Below are 27083 nucleotides of genomic sequence, written 5' to 3' on the forward strand. Positions count from 1 at the left end.
TTTGCCGTCCCAAAAACTCTCTTTTATTCAGAGGGAAAATTGGAAAGATCTCAAAAGCTTTTGACACATTTTTAGGTTGAATATCCTCTGCTCTGTTTTCTGGTTATCTGTAATTATAGGGGAGTGGGCGAGATTTCCATATTTGGAGGAGGCTAGCCAAAAGCCAATTTTCTCTGACAATTTTTTACCAGAAAAATGGAATTTGAACAATGATCGAATTTCTGATGAAAACAAAAATATTTGGCAGTATTTTGCCAGTGGATCGTATTAATCCAATTGTCCATCAACTCAATTGGGAAACTGTATTCCATACTTTCCAAATCTTCAGGGTTGATTTTACAGTTAACATCACATTTTAGCTGACGCCTTTTATTCCAAGAGCGACTGTAAAAATTAAGTGCGGTCGCGACGAACAAAAAATACAAACTTGAAGAAAAAACAGACATCATATAAGTAAACAATTCAGGTTTTCATAGAGGCCAAAGACATTTTTCTCAATGGCTACTCAAAAACCTGGCTTTAGCATAAAACTGCCAAGTTCCCCTTTGTTAGTATATTAAAGTTGCTTTGTTAAGTAATTTCCCCTTTGTGTAGTAAAAAAGGTCTATCGCTCGAAGTGGAGTCGAAAGGAGAGGAGGTTTTTCCCAGTCTCCCCGGAACAGATGTGTAAAGCTTTCTGCTGTCCCTGATTTCAATGGGGAGACTCGATTCCACTATTTTGAAGGCCAGGACATTAAGCAAACCGCCCCCACAAGTTTTTCTGCTGATGGGAAAAACTTTGGGTTTCCCCCTCGCAGTGCGGGGGTGGCAGCGAGCTGTTTGTGGGCAGATGCAGAGGGCGAGTGCACGTGCTGGGGGTGTACGGGTTTAACCAATGTCCTGGATTGTAGAAGGGCCCAGATCCATTCCACCAGCGATGGTACGCAAGTACCACGTTGTCTTGAACGTGGATCTAGACAGGTACGGAAGCCAGTGGAAAAAAAAGGGAGCGGGAGGAGTGGTGTGGGTGGGAGACAGTTTAGGAACGGTTGGGAAGACCAGACGATGCGCTGCATTCTGGAGAGCTGCACGAGGTCGGATTTGGCACATACAGGTAGGTGGCACCAGCCGCAGGAGGAGTTGCAGTAGTCTAGGCGTGAGATGACGAGAGCCTGGGCCAGAACCTGCGTCGCTTTCTGGGACAGCTGGGGACGTATCCTCCTGATGTTGTAATTTTACATCCTTATTGTTGTGTTTTTTATTGCATATATCTTTGTTTTTTTTAACAAACACAAGTCAAAAAAGGAAAGCGATTTTCAGATGCAGATTTTGACAGGCAGACCTTTTACTTTTACATGCAACTTTTCCAAAAAGAGATTGTTTTTATTTATAAATCATTTTCAAATTTGATTGCTTGCTGCAAATATTTGAAATCATCTTCCTTTTGTGTTGTGTGCTTATTCATCTATAAATCAAATTTCCCCTCGAGAGACATAAAGATCTTATCTGGGTTGAAGAGAAAACAAACATTTATTTTTTAATTCCTCAACTTTACCTTTAACTATTCTTCGAAGAATGTATCTCATTATGAATCAGCTTTATCTACATCAAATGTGTCAAACTCAAGGCCCGGGGGCCAAATCAGGCTCTTGGTGGATTTAATTTCGGCCCACAGGATAATTTCTAATTATTATTAGATCTGGCCCGCCGGTATATTGCACACACACCTTCACTCAATCCTGAGGGTTTCCTCAGCTAAGAGCCTGACCCCAAACATTGATGAGCTTGCACCCAAGGTGAGATGCCAAGTATCTGGCTTGAACTAGCATCACAGAGCAGCACACTGAGTTTACATGGATGTTTCCTTCTGCACTTTTTTTCTTGCGACGACAGGGCATCTTTGGTTTTTTCTTGGAGGGAAATTGTTTTTTTTTAAGCTGCTGTTGGCCTGTGGAAAAATGTAATCATAAGAAATGACTCCGGAAAAGCTACAGATATAAGAAATGAATGCAGCTGATTATTTAATGTTGTTTTTATAGGCAATCATTTAAGCTTTGTTAGTTCCAGGTTTAATATGTGCAATAAGTTCATTTCAATAAACATTGAACCAGTCCGGCCCTCGACTAGTACCAATCTTTTAATTTTGGCCCACTGTGTATTTGAGTTTGACACCCCTGCTCTACATTCTCTGAATATAATAAAAAACTACCTTCAGATATGATGTTGTTCTGCAGTGAGCTTTTCAACCACAAAGAGGCGCTCTAAGACTTCCAGATAGCACTCTCACTTTAAAGCTCTTACACACACATATTCTGGGGAAGCAGTTATGATTACAGCGAGCTCTGATTATAACAAATGAACCTAAACTTATTGATACATCTATGTCCAGATTTTATCCACAAAAGCAGAGAGCAGGAATGCTGAGTGTGTGGAAAAAAGACTGAAAGCCTCCCCTGCCTCTTCATCACCAGCTGACATCTTCATCAGGATCTAAGTAGCTGCTGCCCGAAGCCGAGCAGCGCTGTGATTGAACGTCACTTTTATTTTCATTAACCACTTAAAGTCATTGTGTCGGCAACACAGTCTTGTCCAAAGGAATTAAAGTGAGTGAGCAATCGCTGGAGCTTCAGTATCCTGCGTTAATAAATCTACAACAACAAGTATGGGACTTTCTGGTGAATGCTGTGTACTCAGGACATTACTGTAATATGACCCCTGACTATAGAGACATTGGAGTCTCATAAACAGGAAGGCAGACACTAAATACATGAACAAGAACAGAAAGTTAAAAAAGGAAAAAAAAATTAAAATTATATTATTAAGAAATGATAAAAAATAGAGTTATAATTATATTTAAATACATTTCTAAATATATAATTTTCAAAGAATAGGAAAATAAATACAAAATAAATAAGTTACCTGGTTGAATGACAGCTTGGTGCTTAGGGAAATAGGTAAATAGGGAAAAATGATTAAAATGAAAAATAAAAATGGAAAAATAAATGGAATTGAAAACATTTTTTTTCCACTAAATATAGCAAATTATTGAAATTGAAAATGTATTTTTTATTTTATCTCTTTATATTTCTATATTTGCCCGTTTGCGGTTTCATATATTCTTATTTTTTCAATTTTTTTGAATTGACTTATTTATTTGTCAATGTATTCCTATTTATATTCCCACATTTATTGATTTGCAGTTTCTTGCTTATGTACGTCTTAAGACTCCATACTTGACCCCTCTCTGCCACTTGTCATGCCTTTACATTGCTTCCAACTTTCTTTGTATTATTTAATAAAAAACTGAGAAAACATCAAGAATTCATATCTCCTGCAGGCTGCGCCCACCTCTTGGCAATATATCTCCGACGACTAATCAAATACAAAGTTCATGTTTAAAAGATGATGACTGTAAGGGTTGGATTTCACGGGGGCAGCAGAATAAAGGCAGGAAAGATGATTTCCAAAGCAGAGGGAAACGTTATTGTAGGCACCTTCACTATACCTCTGACACTTAAGGTGCATTATTAATACACTGCATTTACATATAGTGTGTGTGTGTGTGTGTGTGTGTGTGTGTGTGTGTGTGTGTGTGTGTGTGTGTGTGTGTGTGTGTGTGTGTGTGTGTGTGTGCCTCCTGAAAACCCACCTGTTCAGCCTACTCACTGTAATGCTACATGTCCTCTGTTTCCCTACATGTTCCCTGTTAATGTCCTTTTGTACCTTTTTCATTTTCTGAATTGTAAGGAGTCGTTTGTTGCTTTGAAAGGCGCCTCTAAATAAAATGTATTATTATTATTATGTGTTTCTCAGAAAACATATAACAGTGTTGAGGTGGTATCGGCATAACAATGAGAGGAGCTTCTTTTAAGTGGATGCAATGATACAAACAGGACAACACAGACGAGACGTGGATTTGTGTTGACAGCAGGGTGAATATTCCTGTGTTGCGGTGACACTGAGGTATCTAGAAATGTGTCTGATGTTCCTTGCCTTGTCATCATGTTTGATGAATGAACCTACAGTTGTTGTTTTTTAATCAATGGTCCTTTTATAACTGATCAATTATAACTGCACGGTGTATTGACACTGATACAATGTGAAAAGCATGACATTCCTCAATTTATTGTGCAAAATGAAATAAAGCAGTTTATCCTGTTTTCAGGATCTACCCATGACACTAAAATAAATAAGAAATAAGACTTTATGACTTAGTATTCGGGACAATGGATACCACTCATTAAGGAATATAGTTTTGCAAAAGGACTTGAAACTATCATGTTATATCTTATATTTTTTAACTGAAATGAAATGCCAGTTTGTGGATTCAAGGGGGATTCTTTTTATATCTTGGCACATAGCGGCGGGATTTTACTTCCTGGAGTCTCCACTGTCTGCCAAGACTAAATATGGGAGCATACACCTACATTTTCTTCTTTATGCTAAGCTTAGCTAATTGCCTCTTGGCTCTAGGTTTGATATCTACCCTTCACACATAAGAGTGGTATTGATTCTCTCATTTTACTGCCTTGACAGGAAAGAAAATGTTGGTTTGTCATCAAAATAAGTTTTGTGTAACCACGTTGGTTTCCAAATCAATAAGCAAGCAACTCGAATGTTTAGCCTTGAATATTGAAGTGGCAAAGGGTCAACAGGCCATGGTGGTGGGCTGTTACAGACCCGCCTCAGCAGTCAAGGAGTCTCTGTCGTCGTTGGCAATCCTTTTAACTCAACTTGACTACAAGGACATAGTGCTACTTGGCGATCTAAACTGGGACTGGTTAACTACAGTGTCAGAGGATCTTAAAAACCTTTGTATCTCTTTAAATGTTACTCAGATTGTAGACAGTATACTCGCCCTAATACTAAGTCCCCTAATAAATCCTCCTTAATTGATCTCATTGTAACTAATGTTCCCTATAAATACTCACCTGTGGGAGTATTTGCAAATTATGTGAGTGACCACTGTGCTGTAGCCACAATTAGGGACACAAAGGTTCAAAAGGGTAAACCTCGCATTATTATTAAGAGAGACACAAAACATTTTGTGGAGCAGGGTTTTGTACATGATCTGTTTGGTTTTGATTGGGGATAAATCGATCTGTGTGCTGATGTTGAAACTGCATGGTCTTATTTTTATCTCGGTTTTATGGAAATTATTGATAGACATGCACCCCTGCATACATTTAGAGTGAAGGGACGAGACAATCCTTGGTTTTCTGCTGAACTGTCTAGTCCTTGAGAGAAACAAGGCCTGGGCAAAGGCTAGGCAATCAGGCTCAGAGGTAGAATGGCTTCGTTTTAGGCAGCTAAGGAATAGCTTCACATCTCAAATCAAAAGTGATAAGTCTCAGTATTATTTTACCACAAAAAAACCTGAATAATCCTAGAAAATGTTGGAAAACCATGAAATCGATTTCCACCGGTGAAATCCGTAATGAGCTACCTCCTTGCCTTACCACAGCATCTGGCATTATATCGGACAGGGCCACATGTTAAATTGTTTTAATGAGCATTTTGTGTCCTGTGGCTCTCTGTTTGATTCTGTTTCTAACTCTGCTTCTGTGAACACCACAGTCTGTGACTCTGAACAATGTGGTCTGGAAAACCCCTTCAGTTTTTCTCCTTTTACTATTGAAGTCGTTCATGAAGCATTAACCAAGTTAGATCCTAAGAAACCGGCTGGCCCGGACAACGTAGAACCTTTCTTTTTAAAGATAGCTGCAGATTGTATTGCACCACCTCTTAAAGAAGCACCACCTCTCACTTCTCTTTTTAACCTCTCCCTCAGCACGAAGACAATTCCAAAAGTATGGAAGTCAGCTTATGTCCTTCCTCTACTAAAAGGAGAGGAGGCCACTTTATTAAATAATTATAGGCCCATCTCTAAATTGTCAGTTCTGGCAAAGGTTCTTGAACGCCTTGTGAGTGAACAGGTAAAGGTGTTTTTAAGTAACAATGACCTCCTATGTAAACATCAGTCAGGCTTCAGAAAGCAACATAGCACCATCACTGCGACAATGAAAGTGGTGAATGACATGACGAGTATTTTAGATAATAAGCAGAGTTGTGCAGCTCTATCTATTGACCTTTCCAAAGCGTTTGATACCGTCGATCATCGCATCTTACATTTTGATGGGCTGTCTTCTGAGTGGTTAAACATTACAAATGGTGTACCACAGGTCTGTTTTAGGTCACTTTTATGTGTGTNAGGGAGAGGCCTCTGGTGTGGGGACTGCTGTGTCTCTGCCTCTCATCCTAGGAGAAACATTTGATGTGTTGTCTATAATAAATCCTATGGATTCGAAGATTTTAAAAGGTGTCTTTTGTGTTATATTTGGGTCAGTGGTGGAATTTTGTTAGCTCCATAGGGCCATTTTGGTGGGGCGTAACAGATACTGTCGATCATCGCATTTTGAAGCAGAGGCTGGTCAGTATTGGCATATATCCAGCCATCCAGTGGGATGGTTTCTCTGAAAGGTCCCAATGTGTTCATTTTGATGGGCTGTCTTCTGAGTGGTTAAACATTACAAATGGTGTACCACAAGGTTCTGTTTTAGGTCCACTTTTATTCTCCATCTACATCAACAGTTTAGGTCAAAATGTCGATGGAGCAACTTTACATTTTTATGCGGACGATAACGTGATGTATTGTGCAGGTCCCTCCATTAAGAAGGCTGTTGTTAAATTACAGGCTGTTTTTAATATTATCCAGACCCATGTTCATATATAAAGCCATGTTGGGTCAACTCCCATCTTATATCTGCTCTCTGATCACACGGAGAGTTGCAAGTAGCTATTGCCTGAGATCACATGATGTAGTCTTGTTACATGTGCCAAGTGCAAGGACTGACTTAAGTACGAAAGCTTTTATGTGTGCAGCTCCTCTTGCTTGGAACAGTCTTCAAAAATATTTGAAACTGAGCAATTTGGTTCCACTGCATGTTTTTAAAGCTCGGATAGCTGAAATGCTCTTTGATACTGTTGGTATTTGTAAATGTCGATAGGTATGTAAATGTAGCCCTGTAAATATGATGTATGATGTCCTTTATTGTTTTATGTTGTTTTATGTTTCATTTGTAACCTACTTGCTGCAGGTCTCCCTTGAAAAATAGATCAATGATCTCAACGGGACCTACCTGTTTAAATAAAGGTTTTGAAATGAAATGAAAATGTTGAATTATTCCTTTAATGAATTTATTTCAACTTGGGTCTCATTATTAAAAATGTTCAAGGTTAGAATGATTGATTAAACTATCCAACAGTTCAACCAGTATATCCTAAAGTTGGCACACCTGAAATGTGCGCACAAAATCTGTTATTTAACAATAAAACTGTGTGAGCAGAACTATGTCAAATAATGTCAAAGTGTCAAACTGTGATAGATGTTTATAATGGCAGGTTTGGGTCATAATTTGCTTCTGCCCTTCATTTGTTCTTTAAAAAGTTTGATTTAACATTTAGTTTCAAACCTGTCTGATTTTCTGACTCCAGAATATTTCCTGAGTCACATAATTATACAGTAAATCAGTGTGAAAATATAACTCCACCTCACACTTTTACCACTGCCATATGTCATTTCAAAGCCAAAAATGCATGAAACTGTGCAAACACAGGGTGGGATTACAGATGTGACCCCGCAGCGCTCTTATTCATATTTAATGAGAGAGCAGGGCTCGGGAGGACTTTTATTTTCCGTGGAGGAGGCTGCAAACGAATCAATAAGTCATATAAGGAAGATTTACAGGGATCCACTCAAATACCCAGGAGGGCTTTGAACCTATCGTTGTGTGTGTGTGTGTGTGTGTGTGTGTGTGTGTGTGTGTGTGTCTGTCTGTCTGTCTGTCTGTCTGTCTGATGGACAGAAACACAAATCAAATGTGTTTCAAAGTAAATAGGGGAATGTTTTAAGGCGAAAAATGTTCATCACAGGTTAATGAAGTCACAGTTGATGTCTTTGAATGTCTTGTTTTGTCACAAAACTCGTTTTTTTAAGAGAAAATGGAAAATCTCAAACTTTGATGGTCTATAAATGGATTATCTTACCGTCCTCACACCGGCTGTACCCCTTCATTTCAGAATGATTTAAAAGTTGTATTGATCAAATTTAAGCTCGCCATCAAGATCTATCGCAGAACTTTTATCCAAACACCAGGAACCAGACGGCAGCTTTAGGTCTTCAAGTAAAAGTGATTCAAAATAAGAGTTGAATTTGAAATAAGAGGCTAGAAGGAAGCTTGAACTCGACTGAATCTGTACCATATTTCCAACCTTAAACCTCTTTTTATATGGACCTGCTTTTACGAAATTAGGAATCTCTTTTACAACTACAACCAGGACAGGACAGTAGCAAAACACGTTGCACACAACAACAATTACCCCAAGAAAACATAGAAGAACATACGAATATACCCAGTGACATTGATAGATTCACCATTTTGCTGATAAGAGCTTAAAAGTCAGGCAGACAGACAAATTCACTGAGTTTCAAGTCTTTTTGAAGCTTTCTTTCCCACTTCACTCATTAGGAACATACACCTAGACTAAATCATGCATCCAGACAAAGGCCTCAACACAACCTGCGAACGAGTGCATCGTCTACATGGGTCTGATGTTGAGCTGTTGTTCTCCCTCTGTTACATTATTATTTATAAATGTGCTCAGTTTAAACGTGCCACTGCGTCACTTGAGAGCTCAACACATAAATCATCCAGCAGATTAGTTATGTGCATGTTTTAAAAAAGATGATAAAATGCTGGGGATCAGTAATGTAGGCTTGGGATCCATCTTCAAACTGGAGAACATTCGTCTTGTACCTTTATATTTAAACGATAGTATATGTGGTAGAAAGGTCTCCTAATACCTCAGGTCAATTTGTTTTGTTTAGCTGTCAGCAGGATTACAAGGAAACTAAAAGCCCGATGTTCATGAAACTTGGTGAAAGGGTGTGATTGTGTGCCAAAGATGAACTCATGAAAAGTTGGAGCAGATCCAAATCCTGGGGCTGGAGTCCATGGAATAAAGCACCCTTTTTACTGAGTTAGTAAAGCATAATTCTCTCTTATTAAAAAATGTAAGATTCAAAGTCTTCATTGTTACACGCAACAAAAGCTAAGTGTATTTTTGGCAGTGAAAATCGAAGAGAAAATTGAAAAATAAATTGTGCAAGAGGGACTTATGTGCAAGTTAATGCAGGAATAAGTAACCTAAAAACAGGATGTAAAATGAAATTGTGTACAGTGGATTCAAATGCTGCTTATTGTGAAGATAATTGAATATGTGAGCTGTAAACAGATGTATGCTATAAACATCTGAAGGTGAAAGCATACACGGTATAATCAGAATTAATGTATGCACATTTTAAAGCGTTACCTAGTGATTGTCCTGCGATGACCCTGGAGTTCTCCCCGGTTACGGCCGCCCTGGCGTTCCTCTCGCTGGCGTACTGGACGAAGGCGTAGCCCTTGTGCACGGAGCAGCCCACGATCTTGCCGTATTTGGCGAAGATGGCCTCGATGTCGCCCTTGGTCACTACGGCCGTGTTCAGGTTGCCGATAAAGCAGCGGGAGTTGAGTGAGCGAGGGTCATTCTTGTTGGTCACGTTGCTGGTCTGGGTCTTCCCAGTCATCCTAGTCCTGCAGCAATGCCTGCTGGGAAACACAGGTGCACACTGCTCAGAGGAGGAAGGTTAGACTGTGGAGGTTACACACAGAGAGCAACATGTTAACTCTGGTCAGAGCAGAAAGCATGTGGCAAATCTCGTATTAGGCTTTATGGAGTTTTCTCTTTCATGTTCTATAGGTCTTTGTGCATGTAAATGGTTTGCAAAGGCGGAAAGTTCCCTCATAGGGGAATAAGATTGCCATTAAAAATGCACATTTGAGAAGAAAGCACATTGAATAAAGGACATTTTGTATGCAGGAAAATAGGAAGAAAACCTTCTGATTATTTAATGGTTAAAATTATTGAAAGAAATGTCCATTATTTGTTAACAGCTGATTACTTAATTGACCATCGGCTACACAATATTCTCCAGCTGTATTCTACATCCTGAGATCATATCTCTGTGAGCAAAGAGACTGAGACAGAAATCTTTCCGCAAGAGGTGAGAAGAAATCTGACAGGGCAGCTGTGATTCAAACGTGTTAATTGATAAATCTCATCTAAGAACTGTGTTCCCACGATTGAAAACAGCACATGAAGTCACTAGAGTCCTTTCTCACTGTTTCACCTCTTTTTCCATTTCATGCTACTATACCAACAGCTGAAGTTTGATTTTACATACCAAAAAAATGTATGATGATTAAAAATGGCACATTGTTAAAAATGAAACCTGTGATCTTATTTTACAACCTTCTTAATAACCCATTATTCACCATAGCAAAATTATAAACCTTCTTGGCAACCAACCTGATTCTATTCCTTTGTATAACAAACACACACAAGGACAGCTTCATTACTGTCACATAGAAACCAGGTCACATAAAATACAAATAAATGACACCTCCTTTGCAGGCTTCACTGTTTGTTCCCATAATGCAACAGTCCTCAGGGGGATCAGGATGTGACTTCTTGGAGTTCCCCGTTGGTAATGAGTTTTCAGTGTGTTTGTGTATCTTCCCACAATGAGGCTTTTAGATCCAGAATCCACATACTGTGCAAACAATATTATCCCGGGAGAAGCTCTCTTTAGGCTGGAAGGGCAGGAGAAATGGAGAGAAACTCGTAAATGTTGCATTTGCAGACCATTTACAAGCAAACAAACCTTTATAACAGGAAAGGGAAAACTAAAAGGGCACCTTTAATGTTCGCCCTACTATCTCAACGGATTGAGTGATGCAGATATTTTTAGTTAATCTGTTTATTATTTTATTTATTGTTTAGTCAGTAATATATATATATATTCAGTCTTTAATAATGAATAAAGAAAGCAGCAAATACCCATTATTAAAAAGCTTGAATACATTCGCATTTGCTTTTGTAAAAAAACACTGGAACAGTAATTTGATGATCTGATTTACTTTCCTATTAATTTGTAATTAGACTGTTTAATTGACAAGTAATGATATATTTTCTGGCTTCCTCCTATGATCCAAAGCGATGCAGCGCAGGTGAACGGCAGACGTGTGAGTGTGTTTTTATCTGAAAATGTTTTATGGCTCCAGCAAAACCCTGTCAGGGGCCTGAATACAAATTAGTTAGTATGGGGAAAGGACGGAAAAGATGTGATGATATGTATGGGTATTTTTCTAAAAATGTATCTCACACATCCTCACACACACACATTTCAGTAACACACTGCAGTCGACACACTTCCTGTCCCAATTTTCCTCATTGTACCTTTTAACTTATTTTATAACCCACATCATGTTTTCTAAATCTCTTTAAATCTCACAAAATTAAGGATAATTTACTTTTGGACCCATAATGTGACAACGCCGCCATTGGGTTTCCTGTAGTTGATTAACTTAATTATCAACAGAGTAGGAGGTCTAAGAAAAAGCCCATCAATCAACCAATCCAATCAAAACCCATTCAGTCCGTCTCTACCTTTGAATGAACCCCACAGCTCCTGAGTGACTGATGGATGTGAAGTGTGCACTCAATAGCCTCTTTCAAAGCAGAAGCACAGGGGTGAGGCCATTAGAAGTTAGATTAGAGAAGCAAAAGCACATTTTTAAGCAGTTTAATATCAGAAAGTGTGGTTTCACTCATTTAAGCGCATGCTGAGCTAGGAAATAGTGCCAAATGAAAGCATCAGATTTTTGCTCACAAGTTGAAATGTTTGAAAGAACAGCATTTGGTTAGAAATACTGAGCAGTTAGGAAGAAGTGAATAAAATATGATTAGGCTATTCAAATATTCATATTGAAATAGTTGAAATCAGAGAAATGTCGGTGATATGTAGCGTCTGAGTGCGGGCGTAAAACAAGCAGATAGACGCCCTTATACAATCATCTATTATATTAAAGGTCCCATGTCATGCTTTTGCGGTTATCACCCATCCCCTTGTGTGTTATGAAGGTTGTTCTGCATGTAAACGGTCTGCAGAGTAAAAACCCCTCAAAGTACACCCTGTAACGAGTAAAACTCTAACATAGAAAATACCTCTCTATGCTGCCCCAGAACGCCTCGTTGGAGATTTCTCTTTTTCCATTTGTTTCTTCCAAAAATGAACCAAAATGAACCAATCCGCTCCTCACACACCAGGGACCTTTAGCGTAAATGTTCAACTAACAGGGAGTCCCATTGACTTGCATATAGCTCCCTGAACGCCGGTAATAGACGAGTTGGGATCGCGGAGAAATGCTCTCCGCAGACCCATTCTCACAACATTAAAAACCTTTTTCCTTTTTTCTTACTCAACATCAAGCACACTTATTGTTTTTTAATTCGGCTGTGAGTGTTTATGTGTGCTCAGGATGAGTTTCGCGCTGTCTCGCTGTATTGTCGACCCGGAAACCACACCAGTAAGCCAGCTCACTGAGCAGCGAGCCTCGCAACGTCCCGACCAATCAGAGCACACTGGGCCCACAGGGAGGGGGGGGGNCCTCCCTGAGACGGCGGGACTGCAGCAAGGCTGCGGGTGTGTGTGTGTGTGTGCTCGGGCTGGTTTCGGGCTGGGTTTCGCTATCTTGCAGACGGCCACTGAGCTATAGGGAGGGGGGGGGGGCAGGATCTCCAACAAGCCGTTTAGGACAGAGAGTGAATACCTGGTGAATACACATACTATAGAGATGCTGTATGAGAAATCAATGTGAGTTTGGAAAATTGCACAATATAAATCTATTCTATTAGACCTCAACAATGGAATTATGATCAGTAGAAATGGCATGGGCCAAAAAACAGTCAGTTAAATAAAAAACTTGTTGAAGTATTATTTATTTAGAGTTTAAAACTCATAAAAGGGCTGTGTGTCTGTTGTGTGATCTGATTTAAGTAGAAATCAGTCATGTGAAATAAACAAAATTATAGAGTAAGTATAAAGCTACTGCAAACAGCCATGCCTTAGCTTAGCTTAGCATTGTGTCAGAGAGTTTTTGGCAACTTGGTCTCCTCTCAAGGATACATAGAAACGTTGTGTTTGATTAATAAGCCTTTTCTTGCACCAGCACATCAATCCAGAGCACTTCTTTTAGTGCACTTATCCGCTTTGGATCCTCACAATGTGCATGTGTGCATATCTAACTGTGAATATTTGTATGTATAACAAAAAAATGCATGTTCATCTATATAAAAAAAATAAGCTCTAAGACGCATTAGAGGATAACTTATAGTCTTAATCAGTCGTATATGTTCTGCACGTTGTTGTTCTTAAATCATGTAGTGCCTATTATATCTATTGTATATTCCTACCTATTTAGATAGATGACAACATCTAATTGAAGTTTATTTGCCAAAAATAACATTGCTCTTTTCACGACATCCCGGTAGATCCAGTTTGCCTGTTTTGTAATGGCTTATTAATTATAATGGTTTTTACTGAACAACAACCATTTCATAGCCTGATGGACACTACTTCCAGACTGTTACCCTCACTGATCTCCTGCAGCTGGTATAACATTCAATCTACAGGCAATCTTTATTTGCATAAGCAGCTTATCGTCTCTATGTCTCCACATGAGTCAACATTAACACTCCAGAGATAATACAGCACTAGTTTGCCAATTACATGTTTTTAATAAAATGACAATAAAGAGTTTTACATTAATCCTCTAGCTCAAAATATCAAGAAACAAGACTTCAAATACGTTTCTTTTACAATATTCATGAGTATCTAACATCCTCAAAGTCTTTTAAGAGGAACATGTGGAATAACTGCTGGCACAAGGTGGTGGAAACATCCCAGGCCAGAAAACACACTCACACTGAATTCATATCAGCCTGATAGGCAAGAGAGGAGAGAGAGAGTAGTTTGGATTCATCCTGGCTTGCTTCATGCTCCAGAAATTAATGCTAAATAACATCTTCATGCATCAGTGAAGCAGTGAACGCATCCCCAACTCATAACTGACATGTTTTTCCACGCATAGACGTGTTGTTTGTCTGGTGAAAGTCTTTCTTATATCAGCAAAGTGAGTGCTTGACAGTGATGTTTTTTCTTCGGGGCTTCTACAGCATCCTCCCGTGTTGCGGAGGTTCCAAGCATTTCATGGATCCTCTTTGGTCCTTTCACACCGACTGTCAGGGGCTTCAGAGTCTGAATTCTCTGGAGATAAAGAAGCGAGGAACTGGTGAAAGTAATCATTTTAGCACTTCCTGTCTCCCTGATCTCTCCTCACTGACTCACGCTCCCTCCCGTCAGAGAAGAAAAAGATGAAACCTCCGCCTTCAATCTGACAAATACATATGGGATGTGATGGATGCATTCAGGCCACACTCACTCTCCGCCGCTTGAATGTTGCAATGCAGCATTTTATCTCAACAGCGTAGCATCTCACCTCAACTGTCGCCAACAGAGGAAAATAAGTTCTATTTAATCGCGTCCCCTTCTGCTATCATACTCGGGAGACAGACGACTCGCAAACTAACTCTCAACTTTTAGTGACTCCCTGGAAAAATATATATGTCTGCATGCAGAGAATGAAATATGGGTCTATAATAAGCCTGTTTTTATTCTTTTTGCCTCGATCTTTTTTGAATGACAGCCAAACGTATTACAAGGGAATAAATGTGGACTGAAATCTAATTACATTTTTATACAGTCTACATTTACGAACTACGCTGCAGTGCAGGTGCGGGTTATTTTCCCTCTGTCTACTGTTGTGAGAACACATGCAGCATAAAATGTGGGGATTTATCAAAATGATGCTGTGAATAATATAAAAGCGGAAAATAGTGGTAAAATCACTCAATAACAAATACGCTGGAAAGTGTTATAGCCAGGAAAATAATTGTGGGTGACCTGACTGCTGCAGTTTACCATGTGTCAGATTTAGGTAAAGAAAGAACAAAAGTGGAACTGAAACACAAAGGTAAAAATAAGATGTTTAAAGTTGGAGGAGGAAGATTATTTTAGCTGTATATATACCCTTATATAATATATAATAATAACCTTTCAGTATATTATAATTCAAGTGGTGACTAAAGGTATGCAGTTTTCTGGAAGAGGCAAAAATACTTTTAAAATTAGACCCTCATCCTGCAGCTTCCCCTCCGCTGCACACCTCCCACAGAATACGCATACAGTATTCTGCAACTAGTTACTTATTTTAAACTTCATCCCAATAGTGATAGAAATCCCAATGCTCTTGTTGAAAATAGCTCCCTGTTATTGTTGCAAACGTGTAGGCCTGTAAAGCCTTTTGGGGATACATATTGTATCTCAAGTCTCAAGCAAGCTACAACATCAAAGAAGTGTTTCACAGATGGAGAGAACATGTTGCTAATGGTTTAGCCTACTAATAGCCGTAGCTGTGAATCTTTTGCTGTCTCAATTTGCGTACTTCTGCACCAACACTTGCTACTTTGAGTGCATAGGTATGTTAACAATGAGAGGTATTAGCAAACTCTAGTGCACTATGAGTACCTGGATGGTGCACTCATAATGTCAAAAGGACTCTTCTTACCCTCACTTTCGCAATCTTGGCTACATAACAGTGGTTGTGGGACCAACAGCGTTTGAGGCGGAATCACTACACATTCAAGTGGGTTTTTCTAAAGTATTTACTAATCTTACCACTATACTGTTGTCAAAAATGTGTTTGTTTTATTGGGTAATTGAGCTGATTGTAACTATTTTGTAGCACAAATGCTAGCCGAGATTTCACCCGCTACGCAAATATTCACAGTGTGGTAATGGAAGTATCCAAATTGAGCATTGGTCTAGAGCAGGGGTGTCAAACTCAAGGCCCCGGGGCCAAATCCGGCCCACGACTTCATTTCATGTGGCCCCACAAGAGCTTGCAAAGAATATAATATGTTTATTATACGGTTACATGCCGCTTTACAGATGCACATTGCCCATAAACTACATGTCCCACAATGAATCTCAAATTTGACTTTTTTCTCGGAATTTGACTTTTTTTTTCAAAATGTCACTTATTTTTTTGAGTTTTTCCAGAATTTTGTTTTTTCTTTTTAAATCATTTTGTGACATGCGCACTGAAGAGACTTGCAATTGTTTGCCCTAGACTTCTGCTTTCAGACGTAGTTAATTATGAAGTTATTACCCTATCCGATAATAATCCAATGCAGAGGCAATAATGTAATATAATACATTATTTTATATATATTAAATATTTATATATTTGTTCTTATATACTGTAGTCTTATATATAAAACTGGCCCTTTGAGTGCAACCATGATGCTAATGTGGCCCGAGTTGAAATTGAGTTTGACACCCCTGGTCTAGAGCTAGCAGCAGAAGGCAAACTTTTAGCTACATTTTCCCTACACATCTGAAATGCTCGCCAATGTTGTCCAACTTTCTATGAGATAAGTCCTTCTTCCTTCATTGGGTTTCTTTGCAGTGTAGGCAGTTTTTGTCAATGCTGGAATAGCAACTTCTCCTGCAAGATTTCCAGCTGCTGAATCAAGCTTTCCCTATCTGAGGGGTTGTGCACGAACATCTGAATTCAAAGAACAACCAGTTAGGAAAGCCTCTATCTAAAATGACCTCTAATTTGCCAGAGTCTTCCTTTACAAGCTATATTTAGCTAAAGTATAGCATACAGAGCCCAGAGGAGTTTCAGGAGGTACATTTTATTAATATGCTGTTAAGTTATTAAGGACCTTTTGTCTAATTTGCCAAAAGAAACCTACTCCAGCTAATTTAAAACTAGAAGTGAAGAGTCAAACCACAGCCAAACACATCACAATTTATTAAAAAAGTGGACAGAAATCTAATTAGATTTTTTTTAAACAGTCTAAAAACTCTAAAAACTATCCTGCTTCTGCTGTTATGTGAGAACATGAGGATTTATCAAAATGCTGCTGTCGATAATATGAAAGCTGCCAAATGAAATGGCATATCCACATTATGCCTAATCACGGGAAATTAAATTAAAATTGAGGGAAAATTAGGGTCTGGAGGGTCAAACTGTATTATGGCTAAGTTAATTTTAATCACAGGGCATAATCAGACAAATCAGCTATGAAAAAAGAACATTGTACGTTTTCTAGTTAACATAAGGTGGCTGTGTAATAACATCACTGTGAGGGCACTGATGTCCTTTTTCATAACACTTACTTGCCCTTGCTCATTTTTTCCCTGCTCCCTGGCAGCCATAAATTACTCAGCTAATGCCCGAACAGCGGTGGCTATTGCTGAATCATTCAAAGACCTCAATTAGCAATTAAGGGCTAATGAATAGAGGTCCATTCTGCAGCCCAGAGGAGCCCAGCGCAGTCTAATCTCTCCTCCAGGACTTGTACAGTAAATACTGGCTAACGGTGCAGAGCAGAGAGAGAATAGTGTGCGTTAGAGCCCACATATAATGAGCGACTTGCCTTGCAGTTTCGAGGCCTGTTTACTGTATGCACCAAGAATTTTCTAAGCTGTGGATCTTAACCAGGACGGATGACTGTCAAGCACTCTTCTTATTGTTCTCCTCGTTGTTCCCACACCCCATTACCTCCTGCATAACACCTGCCTTGAGTTGAATTGAAGGAGGGCGGAAAATTGAAGAAAAGAGATGGAGAAGCAGGGAATAAAAGAAGGAGAGACAGAGAGAAGTAAAAAAAAAGGGGGGGAGGGGTGAACATTCGTAATGCTAATCATCTTAAACATCGGAGGCCTCGGACCAGAATATCAAAGATGTCAAATGCAGGCGCACATCATGCAGTAGATGTGTAGCTTTTCAATTATTACTGTGACTCCATCCTTTCATATTTCTATTCTATCAGCCTTTTATCATGTATCCATTTTTAATATAATGTAAGGCTGTGCTTTACATGTGAAACCCCCACAGGAAAATGAATTCCTGTAAAGAAAATACAATCCAATTTCCATCAGCTTTATCTGTCCTATGAAAATGTATCAGGGGGCAGCGAAGCATAGCGACTGAAGGTAGATGATCACGCTGCTAAAATGAGTTGTACCATAATCTGATTTGAGCAACCTATAGCCTCGACCAGCAAGACAGCAAGGAGATAAAAGCACAATGTGACCTAAGCCGTGAGATGGGATGAAGCCGTATCTCCAGCAGACTTTTTATCTGGCATCTTACAATAATGATGATTATCTTTGTAAATCAGGGCATATGTGTGTGCTTTTAGTATGTATCACACAACCTGATCTTTGAGGTCATGTGTGTATCATTTGACAACTTTAGACTATTTGCACTCTCAGCTTTTGTAAACAGTTATGAAGATGATACACAGAGAAAGTTATCGGATGACTTTGAAGACAAACAGCTACTCAGATGTTGCTCATTGTTCATTAATGGTGGAAGAACATAGCAACTGATTTCAAACAAAGCAAAGAAACCAATATCATCACTGATTCTGTTTGACAGTGCAAAAGTTAAAAGGGGATATCAAATAAACAACTCACTTTCACATTGTTTATGCATATACGTTTGAGTGTCTGGAGTGCCTTCCAAGATTTAAAAGAATAACCTAAAAAAAAGATCTTACACTGAGCTGGAGTCGTCTGTTTTCCAAAGTCAGTCAAAGGGAAAAGTCCTTTTTGGCCCCATGGCATCACACGACTGACACGAAAGTTGTATTATTATAGTAGTATTAGGGCTCCTCAATTAATCGTATTTTGATCGCATTTACGATTTTGGCTTCCAACGATTATGAAAACAACCTAATCGAAATAAAACGATTTTTTTATTTTTTTATTTAAAGAAAATAAAAATTATTGTTTTTTCAGTTGAATTATACTTAAAGTTCAGGGTAATCAACTGTTCAAAACATACTGTTCACATTTTTTTTCAATTAATTGGTGTTTTCAAAGTATATGGATAATCGTTTTTAATAATCGTGATATCAATTATTGACCCAAACATCGAAATTATGATTTTTGCCATGATCGAGCAGCCCTAATTAGTATTATTACATTTCCATCATTTGGTCACTAAAAACATTTGTGCTTGAATGCCCAGCACTCTTCCTGGGGTTTTGATCTCCACCCACAGCTTCAGAGCTGCCAGTGCAACTTTTCATGTTTGCCAATAAGAGCGGACTGGCTTATTCTAAAGGGCAAGAGTCTTTCATATAGGAACAAATAGGCATCTAAAGACAGCATGGACAGAATAATGTCTTATTGGAACATTAAAGCATAATAATTAGTAATTTTCGGACTATAAGCCGCACCTGAATATAAGCCGCAGCAGCGGCATACCACTCTCGGTTCCACTTTTACTTTTGCGCGCTACCTGTCTCACTCTTTTCCGGCCTCCAGCTTTTCCTGCTGGAACCCGCCGCTTAAAGGTGGGGGTCCGCGGACCGGCCATAGAGCCCATAGAGTTAAAGGTGTTGGCCGTTAGCTGTAAAAATCCATAGATTAGCCGCACCGTTATATAAACCGCAGCGTCGAAAAATAGGGAAAAAGGCGCGGCTTATAGTCCGAAAATTACGGTAGTCCGGTTTAACTATTGTAAATGTTTTTTGTTCTTCTATGTATTTATTTGTTATTTTTTAATTAAGCTCAATTTGGGTTAGTCTTGTGTTTTTGAAATCTGCCTGATATCCTCATCTCTGTCTGGTATGGCACTTGACTTTAGTAAATGGAAAGCAGCTGATCTGGATTGTAAAGACAGCAGGGAAGATAGTAGCTGCCAACAAAAGCCATTCGACACTCTCCTGCTGCACAGAGGAGAGCCAATCATCAGTGACAAGACACATCACCTCCGCCCGCAGATTGAGATGCTCCCATCAGGGCGACGCTCTGGCACAGAAAAAAGTTCTATAGGTTTCCTTTTATCCCAAAATACAATGAATGTGCTCAACAGGCTGTTCACTGTGGATATTGCGTCAATGACTGTTGCACGCTTAAGAGATTTTTGTTGTGCTCATCTGATATTTTGATCATGTTGTTTTTGTTCAGACCAAAGACAATTCATCTGCCTCAGTTAGATATTAAGGTGTATCTTGAATTTGTATTCTATTCATTGATTCCAGGGAGCCTTGTTGTTTAAAGGCAACATCGTTCCATGTTGTTGTTGTTGTTGTTGTTACCGGCTTTGCAAACTGTTTTTGCTTCAGAAATTCTCTATTGCATCACCGTACCACTCTGCTGCCTCCTGAGTGCTCTTAAAGTTTCTGTTGTTCTTCATTGGAGACCTTTCCATTGTCACACTGTGGTAATGGAGGATTTACTCCAACATAAATAAGTGTATTTGGTGGAAAGAGGCAGAAAGAGACTCCACTTGTGTGTGTAGTCCACAGCTGCCCTGCAGGGCATTTGAACATATGCCATGCTTTCACATATCTCTTGGCACGGACATGTTTCTCTTTTTCCTTAATTCTCCTCTTGTGTGACTGCCAAATAGCTTCTGCTCCACCAGGCTAAAGTAACTGGGTTACTGGAGCTGTGAGTAATTAGCTGATTCCTGCTTTATGGCAACAGAGAGACTTAAAGTGAGGAGGGGATTTAAGGCAGGACTCACAATGAGGGTGAAACATGAAAGGTAGAGTGGGAAAGAGCCGTGTGGTGCAGTGGGTTGTGCGTTGGTGTTGGGATCAGGGGGTCACAGGTTCAAACCCCACTGCAGTCAGCATGTCGTTGTGTCCCTGAGACACTTCACCCCAAATTGCTCCTGTGGGCATTGCCCACAGTATTGAGTATGCAAGTCGCTTTGGATAAAAGCGTCTAACAAGTGACATGTAATGTAATGAAAGAGGCCACATACGAGGGGAGGGGCTTTCACACATCAGAAGGTTTGATCCAATCATCATATGTATGCATGAAGCCAAGCTGCATATGAATAATATCCAGTTTGCTCGCTGTGAATGCTAAAACAACGTCACTAAAAGTGATTCAGGAGCAATTTAAATGGCAACATTTGGCTCTGGTCTGCTATTGAACACCGCAAGCCGGCAATGTTTTCAGTTTATTGAAAAGTGGATGAAAACAGATTTGAGTGGAAACGTGCTACACCGAACTGGTAAACACTATATAATGTGCATTTAAATGCACATTAACATCCAATGTGAGAGGAACGAGAAAGATCCAGAGGCTGCTTTTCTGTTCGGATTATCCAATGGCTTCATAGTTTATATATTTGTTAAACATGACAGTACAACAGAATCAAATATAATATTAAAATAAGTTGTACATTGGAAAGCTCACAGTGGCTTATTGCAAAAAGAGATGTCAATGCAACTCTGTGATAGATTTGCGGCGATATGTTTGTTTGCAGTTGACAAAACAAAACAAATACCTATACTTTACACCGTCCTCACTATAAAGGTCACTATCCACTTGTTGTTTTACCAAGGATGTATTTAAAGGATATGGGAGGTGTTTCTTTTCTGATAAATCCAAGGAAAATATCAAACGTACAAAGCACAAATCCCTTTCTTGATCATTTACAAACACCCACAGTCTGTGACCTATTGGTTTCCAAAAGGACGTTAATCTTCAAAAACAGGTTTTCTAAAAGAGGAATTTGAAGGGGATTATTTTCAGCGGTGGATAAGTACATAATTGTTGCTCTCATGAGTATTACCAACAGCAGCACGGTGTATGTGGGACTGGCCTCATTTAACTAACTAAGTGCCAGGTTCTTCAGGATGAAAGGGTAAGAGGGACTCTGATGTTTTCACCAGGTTTTAAACAACAGTAGAAGTCTGTGGTAGCGGTTTACAACTTTTCTCTTCTAACGAGCCCCTCAGTCCTATCCTCAGTGGTTGATTCTTGGGCTTTGGTCTCTGTTGTACTCCTCTGCTCACCTGTTTACTGTTTTCCTCATCTTAATCGCAGCAGGTGGTGTTAAAGTATCACAGCTGGCTCAGCTTAGTGGAAAACAGTCGGTCTATCAGAGCTGCTCAGCTTTCTTAAAACTACGTTCCCATACAATGACACTGGTCTGTTACGCTTGGACAGGGAAATGTCTTCTCCTGGATTGCATTGTTTTTGGATTTGTTTCGTATATTTAAAGTACAATAACAAATGGAGAGAAGAGTTGAAGACAGATATGAACACATGCAGTAAATGGTCACTCACATTTGAAAAATATTCAGCCTTAGATTTTGACTGATTACAAATGTGTTTCTAATCAAAGGTTGCTGCAAGTCTGCTAAAGGAGACAGCTGTTCATGTCCAAATGAAAGTTATTGTTATTTGTGGACAGAGGGAGTTGTGGCTTGCAAAGGTCCCAAGCTAGTATTGAAAAGGGCTTTGCTGTTTCTTGGTCTGCGGTAACCAGCTGTCTACCAAGTTGCTCTAATTTTGTATTTGTGGCAAACCCTTGATTTTTTAAATAAATTCAACCAAATCATTTTGTTGTTTTGTGTATTTCGGTCCTATTCACAGTTTTTAAACTAAAACCTGGAAAACATTAAGGTCCCTTGAAACGTAATGCAGTGTATTTTATGTATAGGAGAAGGGGTTGGGCTAACAGCAAACATATTACAATTCCTTCCACAATATTTCCATGGACCCCCCTTGAGTACATATTGATAGGGAATTATTCATAGGACCCTTTGGTTTATGTTCTGATCATTTTAGCTTGAACCTCTCCTCTCACTCCTCTCTTCATGACGTGTTTGGCACTGAGGAGTAAGCTACAGCAGGATGTGGCTTCAGACAATACAGAAGGAACAATTGTTGTTTTTCTAAGACAATATATTGAATATCTCCAAACTTATAATTTGCATTTTGTTTGTAAAAAAGGATTTGGGGAAATTACAGAACAGAGTTTCATAAAAGTGGAAAGGTATTATCATGGGTCAAGGAAGAAGCCATTTCATTTTGGAGTGGGTCTGAATCACTGTTTGGATAAACACATTATTGTTCACTTGTGTAAACGGCCTTGGCTGATGTGCTCTTTAAATTGTTTTGTTTATTTAAGTGTTGTTTTTATATCCTATTGAATGGAAATAAACCTGACAATACAACCCAATACAATATTGGTGTAATAGAAATCACATTCAGAGAGCTCAAAGTCTGAAGTAAACATGGCAGCAGTGTTTAGTGTCTCTTCCTGTTATTTGCAGAATAACAACATAAACACCTGTTTTGCACCTGTATATCCGTCCTTATACTATAAGGTTCTGGTTTGAAAAAAACTAAATTAAGCTTTTTCAACATATTCAAATGACGTAGGAAATTATTCTAATCTAGGGTGAAACCACTTTTTGTAGCCTTTAAAATGTGGGTACAGAGCTTGAAATATCTCAGACGGAGATGTGTGTGTGGCGCGGAGGGCAGGGGTTAGTGAGTGGAGACACTCCAGACTTCCAGGCAGGAATCAGCCCGCTCCAGCTGTCGGAGCAATAAAGTGTTGGCATCTGTCCATGGTTCTGAAATCAACCACAATCTCTTTGAACGGAGAATAAAAAGAGCTGGCCGTGGTTCTGAGATACTGACGCTAATGCCACATCTCACAACAGAGCTGAGCAGGTGCAAGCTTACACCGGTGTTTATCCAAACTGCTGGCTAGAAACACGGACTGTGCATTGACAGAAAACTAGTTGAACATGAAGAATGCAGTAGTGGAACAAGGCGTGCAGATCATCCCAGAATAGAAGATCTAGTGAGCGGTGGGTATTACCACGCGCATAATACAACTTTAAACTGTGCTATGTGAAGAGTAGATAGCATTACACAAGTGTGTGTGAATTCAAACACTTTTTCAAATATGCCATCATCTTTCTTTTTGTTTGTCTGAATTTCCTCATCTGTTTTTCTCTCTTATCTTTCACATGAAGGCATATAAAAAGAGACGGAGAGAAGCAGGCGCCCAAATCTGTTCTTTGACCTGCAGTCTGAAAGCTGGAGCAGCTCTAAAATGTTTTTTTATCTGAAAGAAGATGGACTCTGTGGTGCCTGGCTTGGAGGCAGCCCACATCGTGCACCTGCTAAGGGTCAATGATCATCCCAGCCCACGGGTGCAGAAACGTAAAGACAGGCCTCGACTGGACAGAGACAGATTAGAGAAACGTTATTCCTTCCTTACTGCTCTCCTCTCTTAGTGATTCAGTGCATGCGTATATAGGCTGGCTATTCCTGCCTCAGCCTCCCACCTCATCCCTAGCGAGCGATAAGTATTGTTTGCGTAGCAGCACATTTCATGCTCGGCTTCCCCCACCTGTTCCCTGACCTGCGAAGTCTAACGGTTGGAATAGCTGTCAAATACCTTCACCCGTATCTCTCCAGGATGATTGAAAGGAGATGTTGTCTTATAAAAGGTTTGAGAAGCGTTTCCTTTTTAGCAGAGCACAAAAACAAACTTTGGTCAAGGATTTTAAAGCAGTGACTCCAGAAGGCAGTTAAAAAAAATAAAAGGTTAACCTCACTTTACCTTTTTGTGTGCTAATTGCCGGATAATGTTTTGTGTCTTTTAATTTGTCGCCTGCAGGTTTGTGTGTGAGTTCTGGCTGCATGTCAAGGTCAAACTATTAATCAAATCTATCAGCCTGATTTGCATAATGAACCGCTGCAAAATGTCCCTGTGCCTCAAGGACCCTCCCCCCCCGCTCACCATCTCCTCACGCTTCTCTGTGTGTGATGTCTAATGCCAGTTATCACACTCAACGCAACACGGTGTGTGTGTGTGTGTGTGTGTGTGTGTGTGCGTGCTGCGTGCTGCGTGCGTGCGTGCGTGTGTGTGTGTGTGTGTCACAGCTGTGTCTGCTTCAATTGGCAGGGATCTCCTGTTTGTTTTGCACAGCAGTGATTTGCATTAGTAAACTTGCTTGAAATTTTCCAAATTGAAAAGCAACTTTGAAGGACATAAATCCTTCATTTTGTGACACATTTCATCACTTTTCATTACTCCTCTGAAGAAACAGATCAGGAATATGGATTCAAGATCAGACATGTCTTAGATTGTGGCATGCTGTTTGACTTCTGATGAGTTTTGGAATCATAATTATATTAAAAGATCTAAAAAACTATTGGATGGTTCAAAACGAATCCAGCTCTGTCCCGAGAAATCCGTTTTTTCGCAAAACAAAAAAGTTCCCATTTTCTCGTTAAGGAAGCATATAGTACCGGGAAAACACCAAAACAAACTCCGGCAAAGTGAAATTCCTCACCTATTAGAAAAGTAAAATCCTCAAGAATGAAAATCAAAACTGTTATTTTTGCGCCCTCGGAGACGTACAGCCTCCAACACCAGAGAAACACTGCAAGATCAGAGGAAAGCAAAAGCAAAACCACACCGAAACAAGCCATGATGGAGAGGGAAAAAAGGCTGAAAATAAGCGAAAGGTGGAGATTATAACAAGAAGCTGCCTCGGGAAGAGAGAGAGAGGAAAAATATCAAGAGCGTCCGCAAAGCACGTATTTCTCAGTGGATGTCGCCGGAGCAACAACACTCAGCATCCAAGACTGAAATCATTGCATGCAGAAAACATTTTCCCCATGTCGGAACACCAAGACAAGAAAGAAAGCAAGAAAAAGAGGATCAAAATAAGAAAATGGCAGTGGAAAATGTACTCACCGAGCGGGAGTAAAAGGGGTTCAATTAAAAAGAAATTGGGCGGATAGCGGTGGCGGATGGGTGCTGTGCAGACTCGTGAACACCGAGGCTCTGCGTCCCTTTCGCGCGCTCTATTGCTGCCGGTGGCTCAGTCACGTGACTCGGGATTGGCCAGAGTTTTTGAATACACACACACACACACACACACACACACACACACACACACACACACACACACACACACACACACACACACACACACACACACACACACACACACACACACACACACACACACACACACACAGAGAAGCACACAGACGCTTTCTTTGATTTGTAAACATGTTTTTATTGGTATGTTTAATTAATTGCCTCATATAGCGTTAAAATGTGTGTTCTGTGTGTAGGCTACTTTGTTTTTGTAACGCCTTGTTCATCATGCTTTGGCAATACGTTTTTGATATCGTCATGCCAATCTTTGAGTCAGTCAGTTTTTGTTTCTTCTTGTAGCTACATTTGAAAGCATGCAGTGGTGTAATGGAGGAGCTTTTTCTGTTACTGGCATTGATTTTTATGCCCAGGGCCATTTGCTTCCTAAAACACTGTCCAGGTGCGAGGGCACATATAAGCAGGACACATTCAAATCTGATCTAACTCTTTAATAATTAGCCTATATTGCTTATATTTATTTTTAGTTGCATCACAATATCTCACAAGTAACAGAAATCACTTACAATAATGAGACTCTAATTTCAAGCAAACCTGAATGATCTCTTATTATACAAACACGCCATTAAAGGAAATAAGTTGTTGCAATTACTTCCATCTGCATTTTTTATTACATCGCTCCTTGTGGATCATTGTGTTGTTTACATAAATTAATAAACTAATAAACAAATGATCATGATTGCTGAAGGCTGTTATTGTCCACTGAACGTCTGAAAAAGGTTTCGATGTATCATCACAACTCCAACCTCTCTCTGCTCCCTCATTAAAAAGTACTCAACGGATTAATCAGCTGGTTTATATTGAGCCTCATTAGAATATTGATCATCAATGAGGGGGTCAACGCTCAGGGCATTCCTTAACAGAGTCTAAAGCTTAGTTAATATCCGGCTGTAAGTCCCCCATAGATCTCAATTGAGGAGCAATATTGATTGAACTCCTTCCAAACATTCTAGGCAACTATACTGCCGGCAAAATACCTCTTTTATTAACTGGTTCATTTTGAGACTTTGGGGTATTTTGCCTCCAAACCATGTTTTCTTTCAGACTGAAAAATACCATTTTGAGTGTCCATTTTACTGCACTTCTTCTCATCATTCTACAGATGTTATTATATAATGCCTCATTTGCATATCTAAAAATAAAAATGTCAATGTAATCAATGAACTGTGAGGTTTCATTGTTATATGTTTTGTTTTTTTACTATATCTTTCTGTAATGTCTTGCTAAATGTATAGAATACAACATATCTTTAAAGTCAGTGTTCTCAAAATAGACGAAGATGATGACGAGTGTTTTCTTCATCTCTGAGCTGCAAGTCTCTATTTGTATGCTGAAGGT

The 27083-nt window shown here is 39.4% G+C and overlaps 1 protein-coding gene across 3 annotated transcripts in view; it reads right to left on the minus strand.

Annotated features, from left to right (window-relative positions):
• LOC104955112 (RNA-binding Raly-like protein) overlaps nucleotides 1–25640 on the minus strand; it is a 38322-nt gene extending 12682 nt beyond the window's left edge. For 2 of the 3 annotated variants that reach the window (XM_010782358.1, XM_010782344.1), the window contains exons 1-2: nucleotides 25539–25640; nucleotides 9352–9629 (exon numbers count right to left, since the gene is read on the minus strand). In XM_010782358.1, the coding sequence (XP_010780660.1) occupies nucleotides 9352–9607 (256 nt within the window). In that variant the 5' untranslated portion in view covers nucleotides 9608–9629; nucleotides 25539–25640. The remainder of the gene's footprint in view (nucleotides 1–9351; nucleotides 9630–25538) is intronic. The other variant, XM_010782351.1, reaches the window with a different exon arrangement.
• Between the last annotated feature and the right edge of the window lie 1443 nt (nucleotides 25641–27083).

Source organism: Notothenia coriiceps, unplaced genomic scaffold (genome assembly GCF_000735185.1).
Source record: "Notothenia coriiceps isolate Sejong01 unplaced genomic scaffold, NC01 NC01_scaffold00000497, whole genome shotgun sequence".
NCBI lineage: Eukaryota > Metazoa > Chordata > Actinopteri > Perciformes > Nototheniidae > Notothenia > Notothenia coriiceps.